Genomic DNA, 8,089 nt, shown 5'->3' on the forward strand with positions numbered 1-8,089 from the left:
TCAACAGAAGCTATGTTCTTTTCAAGAGGAAATGATGAAAGAGAGGAATCTCTTTGAGGAAGAATTAAAGCAAGTACTGGATGAGCTAGATAAATTACAGCAAAAGGAGGAACAAGCTGAAAGGCTAGTTAGGCAGTTGGAAGAGGAAACAAAATCTCGAGCTGAAGAACTAAAACTCCTAGAAGAGAAGCTGAGAGGGTTTGTATTAATAATATTAGACCTCGTGTTTAATATGACTTCAGATGTTAAAAGGTATTTTCCAGTACATTCTCTCAGGATTCTCAGGTCAATCATGCAAGTAAGTGAGGTTGGAATTATTTTACAAGTGAGGAATAGAGAGGTAAAATATATGCATAGAATGTGTATGCAAACAGGTATGACAGCCAAAGTTAGAAGCATAGCTTCTTTCTTTTTCTTAAGGCCAGAAGTTTAAAAGGATGTTAATAAACAAATGACCAAAATTTGGGGTTCCCTTACTGCTCATATGTTATCTAAAATTATTGGATGTCAGCGTTATAGCAGTAACAGATTTAGAAGAAGAAAAAAAAAGGTGAGAATCCCACCCTTTATTAAGAAACATTTCCATTTTTTGCCCATGTGTACATTAGATTACATAGCATAAGTCATACCTTTAATTACCTTTTCTGAGGGAGCACAAGTAATCAGAAGTAGCAATCAAAAAGGCAAAATGAGAAAAAAATAACCAAACCTGGGAAATGTTCAAAAATAAGAAATTTAAGAGATCTCAAACTTTTCTTTTTTCTTCTTTTAAAGTAGGCTCCACGCCCACTGTGGGGCTTGAACTCACAACCTCAAGTTTGAGAGTCACATACTCCACTGACTGAGCCAGCCAGGTGCCCCTTGGACTTTTTTTTAATTCTAATTCCATATTATTTTTATTACATTATGCATCCTTCTCCACTATATTTATTTAAAATATCCAGGTTGATTCTTGAGTTCAAGTTGCAACTAAAAATAATTATGTTATTTGAATCCTTGGGATTTCCTTACTAAAAATATTTCTAACAAAGAACCAAGAACTATACATGAGTCTACAGAATTGTAATGTATCTCACAACTATGTATCTGTCTCCTGTTGGATATTTTTACTAAAATCCTTTTTCTATTTTCTTGTGGTGATCAGTGATAAAAAGGACACAAAGGTTTTATGCCTGCTTTGGAGGGGAGCATTACCAAAGTGTTATTAGGGGGAATTGTTCTATACTGGAGCCAGTCTCAGGGAAGAGCACTTTAAGAAACTGAGTAGATGATATCAGTTTCAGGGAGGAAAGAAGGTTGAGACAATCATTTATTCTAACTCAAGGAATTGGGTACAGAGTTCAGGAGATAAGGATTTTATTGCTGGGTCTTCTAACCAGCTCTGTGATTCTAAGCAAGACAATTCTAATTTCTTTAATTTTCTATTTTATTAGATACAAAATAAAGGGGTTTTAATGACATGATCTCTAAGGTTCCATTCAGCCTGGAAATTTTAGGCATAAGAGAAAAACTAAGAAAATTGAAAGTGATTTTTTTATGGGGCAGGGAAGAGAATATTTTTGTCATAAATCCTTTACTATATGTGATTGCTTTCAGCTGTTGGCATGTAGATTTTTTAAATCCCATACTCATTATAGAAGGAATTTGATTAGTTGTTTATTTTCTCTGTCTGACTTAGCCAATAGGTGAATAATAATGTACCAAATAAGTTATTGAATCTTTGAATAGTAACAATTTATTATGTGGATTACTGAAATAAAATAAGTCTACATAGTCCTATAAACTCTTTTTTCAAAGAAATACCAAGTGTAAAGACACTTAGTGTTTCTTAAATGTTTAAATGCAGAGACTTTATTCAATCCGAGTGCTTTTTAACTGCTAATTTTTCACATTCTTTAGTTTTGTTTGCTGCAGTTAAGATTGTTTTAAAGTCTTTTTACCCTATCTTCTTCCAAAAAAAAGTTTTAACTACCTACGTAAGTACATATAATATTGAAAGAAAAATTTAAAAATGAGTAAATTAGGATTAAAAAACGTAAAATAAGGGCAGGAAAGATAAGATGAAGCCAGAAGAGAAGTTAGTGCATAAAGAAACATGCTATTAGAAGCAGATCATAAAGTTAAATCTAAGCTATCTAGTAGCGTACACAAAGATGCAGACATTGGACACATGATCCACAGTGTCAAAAGGTAAATACTAATCCCTTTCTTAGAATAATGATTTGTAATTAGTGTTTTATCTTTTAATTGTTCCTTAGGAAAGAAGCTGAACTGGAAAAAACTAATGCTGCTCACAGTCAGGCCACCCTGCTTTTACAGGAGAAGTATGATAGTACAGTGCAAAACCTTGGAGATGTTACTGCTCAATTTGAAAGGTATTTTTACTGGGAGCCTGCACTCTGAAATATAATATGAGTGGGGAGGAGTGTTTAGTGAAGTCTGAAAAAATAATCACACAAATCGAGTGGTTGGTATTACTCTAACTTCCATAATGACCAACCATAAATAGGCATTTAGGGTTCCCTGGTAATCTTACTATGTATACAAATTTCCTTTCCTGCCATCCCCTTCAAATTTCATGTGCTCCCAAACCTTTGGCACTTCTGTCTTACTCTCCTGACACCATCTTTTTCCTCATGAAGAACTCTAAAGCTTTTATCTCCTCGTTACCAAACCTGTAAACGCACCTGCATTTTGGTCATCCTATCTTCCCACCTGTTACAGGAGAAGTGTTCCAGTCTTTTAGCCTTCAGTGACATTATTCCATTTGTCCTTTTCAACCTTTCAGGTGGATTTGTTTCAATCAATATTAAAACATGTTAATGCATTTATCTTTAAAATACATAAATTTTAGGGGCCCTTGGGTGGCTCAGTCATTTAAGTGTCTAACTCTTGATTTCGGCTCAGGTCATGATCTCAGAGTCATGAGATCAAGCCCTGCATTCAGCAGGAAGTCTGCTTCTCTTGCTGTCTCTCTCTCTCTCCCTCTGCCCCTACCCCTGCTGGCATACTCTCTCAAATAAATAAATAAATTTTAAAAATATGAATATAAAATACTTAAATTTTAGGGGTGTCTGAGTGGCTCAGTCAGTTAAGCATCTGACTCTTGGTTTCAGCTCAGGTCATGATCTCAGGGTCATGAGATCAAACCCCGCTTCAGGCTCCACGCTCAAGGTGGAGTCTGCTTGGGATTCTTTCTCTCTTCCTCTCCTTCCTTTTCTGTCCCTTCCTCCCCTCCCCCACCCCACCCACTCATGCATGCTCTCTCTCTCTCTCAAATAAATAAAATCTTTAAAATATATAAATTTTATTAACTCCTTTGACCCCCCCACTTCCTTCTGCAGCTATCCAGCAACACCTCTCAATCCCAACACCCTCCTTCATCCAAAATTCTACTCATCTTTGTAGCTTGTCTTGATAGAAGCTTCTCTATAATTACTGTATCCATTTCCTCACTTCCTATTCCATCTACTTATTATTTTCCCTTTAAAAAAAGAGCTTATTTTGGGGGAACTACAAATTGCAGGGGATAATTAAAGAAATCTGTGTGCATCTCACACCAAGAGCATATTGATATAAACATTTTTATTATATTTAGAGCATTTGGGGATGAGGTCTCTTTGTCTTATATCTATTTTAATATATTTAATAAATACAAAAGGTATACAACACATAAATTATAAAACATAAAGATAAAATCAACATGCATGAGCCAGTAAGACAACCAAACCAGTAAGCCAAAAGATTTCAACAACTTGGTATTATATAGGAGTTCCTCTACTGTCCCATCTGCCTGCTTTCCACCAATAGATAACACCATTTAAAGCCTACATTAATAATTTCCTCACTTTTTTCCTGTGTATAATTTTATAGCATGTGTTGCCATACAAATATATTATGTAATTTTACCTTTTTCCTGAACCTTGCCAAAAAATGTCATTATGCTGTATGACATTTCCTGAGACTTGTCTTTATATTCTGCATTATGTATGTTTCAAGAATTGAATCACATTGTTGACTGAGGTTATAGTTTGTTCATAGTAATTGCTGTAGAATATTTGATTTTATTAATATTACCACAATTTACCCATTCTCACTTTGGGCTTTTGGGTGGCTTTTCATTTCTTTTGTTATTTATTTTATTTATTTATTTATTTTTTCATCATGATAAGTGTACTCTTTAATCCCCATCCCCTATCCCCCCCACTACCCCACCCACCTCCCCTCTGGTAACGATCAGTTTATTCTCTGTGGTTAAGAGTCTATTTCTTGGTTTATCTCTCTCTGTGTCTCTCTTTTTTATTTATTTATTTATTTTTGCTTGTTTGTTTCTTAAATTCCACATGAGTGAAATCATATGGTATTTTTCTTTTTCTGACTTAGTGTACTTAGCATTGTATTCTCTGGCTCTATCCATGCTTTTGCAAATAACAAGATTTCATTTCTTTTTTATGGCTGAATAATATTCCATTGTATATATCTACCACATCTTCTGTATCCATTCATCTATCAGTGGACACTTGGGCTGCCTTCATAGTTTGGCTATTGTTGATAATACTGCTATAAACATAGGGGTGCATGTATCCCTTTGAATTAGTGCTTTTATATTTAGGGGGAAAATACCCAGTAGTGTGATTACTGGGTCATAGGGTAGTTCTATTTTTAATTTTTTGAGGAACCTCCATACTGTTTTCCACGGTGGCTGCACCAGTTTGCGTTCCCACCAGTAGTGCAAGAGGGTGCCTTTTTCTCAACATCCTCATAAACACTTGTTATTTCTTGTGTTTTTGATTTTAGCCATTCTGATAAGTGTGAGGTGACATCTTTTTGTAGTTTTGATTTGTGTTTCCCTGATGATGAGTGATATTGAGCATCTTTTCATGTGTCTGTTGGCCTTCTGGATCTCTTTGGAGAAATGTCTGTTCATGTCTTCTGTTCATTTTTAAATTGGACTATATGTTTTTTAGGCATTGAGTTGTATCTGTTCTTTATATATTTTAGATACTACCCATCATCGGATGTCATTTGCAAATACCTTCTCCCACCTTTTAGTTTTGTTGATTGTTTCCTTCGCTGTGCCAAAACCTTGTATTCTGATGTAGTCCGCATAGTCTATTTTTGCTTTTATTTCCCTTGCCTCAGGAGAATATCTAGAAAAATATTACTACAACCAGTGTCAGATTAATGCCTATGCTCTCTTCAAGGATTTTTATGGTTTCAGGTCTCACATCAAGGTTTTTAATGCATTTTGAGTCTATTTTTGTGTATAGTGAAAGAAAGTGGTCCGCTTTCATTCTTTTGCATGTAGCTCTCCAGTTTTCCCAACACCATTTGTTGAAGAAATTGTCTTTCTCCCGTTGTATATTCCTTCCTCCTATGTCCAAGATTAATTGACCATATAATTGTGGGTTTATTTCCCGATTTTCTGTTCTGTTTTATTGATGTATGTGTCTGTTTTTATGCCTGCACCATGCTGTTTTAATTACTACCACTTTGTAATATAACTTGAAATCTGAAATTGTGGTACCTCAAGTTTTGTTTTTCTTTTTCAAGATTGTTTTGGCGGGCGCCTGGGTGGCTCAGTTGGTTAAGCGACTGCCTTCGGCTCAGGTCATGATCCTGGAGTCCCGGGATCGAGTCCCACATCGGGCTCCCTGCTCAGCAGGGAGTCTGCTTCTGACCCTCCTCCCTCTCATGCTCTCTGTCTCTCATTCTCTCTCTCGCAAATAAATAAAAAATTAAAAAAAAAAAAAAAAAAGATTGTTTTGGCTATTCAAGGTCTTTGTGGTTCCATACACATTTTGGGATTGTTTGTTCTACTTCTGTGAAAAGTGCTATTGGTATTTCGATAAGCATGGCATTACATCTGTAGATTGCTTTGGGCAGTATAGACATTTTAACAATATTTGTTCTTTCAACTTATGAGCATAGAATGTCTTCCCATTTCTTTGTGTTGTCTTGAATTTTTTCTATCAATGTTTTATAGTTTTCAGAGTATAGGCCTTTGACTTCTTTGGCTAAGTTTATTGCCAGATAATGTTTTTGGCACAATTATAAATGGTATTTTATTAATTTCTCTTTCTGCTGCTTCATTATTAGTGTATAGGAATACAACACATTTCTGTACATTGGTTTTGTATCCTGTTACTTTACTGAATTCATTTATCAGTTCTAGTAGTTTTTTGGTGGAGTCTTTAGGGTTTTCTACACATAATGTCAAGTCATTTCTAAATAGAGTTTCACTTCCTTACCAATTTGTATGCCTTTTATTTCTTTTTGTTGTCTAACTGCTGTGGCTAGGATTTCCAGTACTATGTTGAATAAAAGTGGTGGAGTGGACATCCTTGTCTTGTTCCTGACCTTAGGGGAAAAGCTTTCCATTTTTCACTATTGTGTATGATGTTGGCTGTAGGTTTTTCATATCAGGCCTTCATTATGTTGAGGTATGTTTCCTCTAGACCTACTTTGCAGAGGGTTTTTATCATGAATGGATGTTGTACTTTGTCAAATGATTTTTCTGCTCCAATTGAAATGATCATATGGTTTTCATCCTTTCTCTTACTGATGTGATGTTGATTGTTTTGTGACTGTTGAACCACCCTTGCATCCCAGGAATAAATCCCACTTGATCGTGGTGTTTGATTTTTTTTTAATGTATTGTTGGATTCAGTTTGCTAATATTTTGTTGAGGATTTTTGCACCTATATTTATGAGAGATAATGGCCTGTAGTTTTCTTTTTTGTGTGGTGTCTTTATCTGGTTTTGGTACTTGGGTGATACCGGCCTCACAGAATGAATTTGCAAGTTTTCCTTCCTCTTATGTTTTTTGGAATAGTTTGAGAAGAATAGATAGTAACTCTTTAAAAGTTTCGTAGAATCTTTTGCTATTATTAATAGTATTCTTAGGAATATTCTTGTAGTCTCCTAGTATACATGTATAAGAATTACTCTGAAGTCCTACAAATGTGAATGTTCAACTTTAAAATTTAATGCCAAATTGCTTTACAAAGTGGCAGGGAGAATCTACACTTTCACTAGTGTTGTACGGGCAGCCATTGATCTACTTCGTCTCCAAAGCTTGTTAGATTTCTTAAATTTTACCAGCGTACTTAGTGTAAAATGACTTTTTCCTAGGGATCATCCACCTCCCCTTTTCTATAAAAAGCTTATATATGACTTTTATTCATTTCTCTATAGAATTACTATCTTTTCCTGATTGTAAAGTTTTTATCAGCAGTATGGGTTGTAAATATCTTCTACCAAAGTGTGGCTTATCTTTTCATTTTCTTTGTGGTTTCTTCTGATGAATGGAAATTCTTGATTTTAATATTTTTTTTAAGATTTATTTATTTGAGAAAGAGAGTACACACAAGTGGGGCGGGGAGAGGCAGAGGGAGAGGGAGAGAAGCAGACTCCCCACTGAGCCCATGCGGGGCTCGATCCCACAACCCTGAGATCATGACCCAAAACATAATCAAGAGTTGGGACACTTAACCAACTGAGCCACCCTGGCGTCCTGATTTTAATGTTTGAATTTATAGATTTTTATATGAACATGGTTGCGTGTAGTTTAAGAACTTCTTTCTATCCCAAGAACATAAAGGTATTTACCTTTTATTTTTAAGTTTCTTTTTTCCATCCAGATTTCTCTGTGTGCAATGATATAGGGAACAAATTTATTTTTGTTTTTCCATATGGATAATCTACTGCATATAATGTATATGTGTACCTATAATGTATATGTGTACATATATTTCTATTTATATATGTTCAAGCATAAATAAAAATTATATTTTAGTACTGTTTTCAACCCTGTGAAGGGATTTCCTTTCCTGCTACTTTGAAAAATTGTGCCTTGGGAAGTTTTTAGCCATTCTATGACTTCACTTACCATCAGTATGCTAATAGCATTAAAATTTATTTCTTCAAACCTGATCTTTTCTTTCAGCTTTATACCCATATATCCAGCTGCCTACTTGACATCTCAAAGTAGGTATCTCCCTACCACGTAACATTAACCTGTCCAAAACAACTCTAGATTTTCTTTGTCTCTTTCTACCTTTCCCTCATTCCTTTTTATTTCTTTTTT

General features: G+C 34.9%; 1 protein-coding gene across 1 annotated transcript in view; it reads left to right on the forward strand.

Annotated features, from left to right (window-relative positions):
- Positions 1 to 8,089, forward strand: part of HMMR (hyaluronan mediated motility receptor) — a 36,242-nt gene that overhangs the window by 17,887 nt on the left and 10,266 nt on the right. Inside the window, 2 exon segments of the mRNA XM_081825803.1 lie at positions 124 to 198; positions 2,259 to 2,375. Coding sequence (XP_081681929.1) covers positions 124 to 198; positions 2,259 to 2,375 — 192 coding nt within the window.

Source organism: Leptonychotes weddellii, chromosome 7 (assembly GCF_054177405.1).
Source record: "Leptonychotes weddellii isolate Sample4059 chromosome 7, ASM5417740v2, whole genome shotgun sequence".
Classification (NCBI taxonomy): domain Eukaryota; kingdom Metazoa; phylum Chordata; class Mammalia; order Carnivora; family Phocidae; genus Leptonychotes; species Leptonychotes weddellii.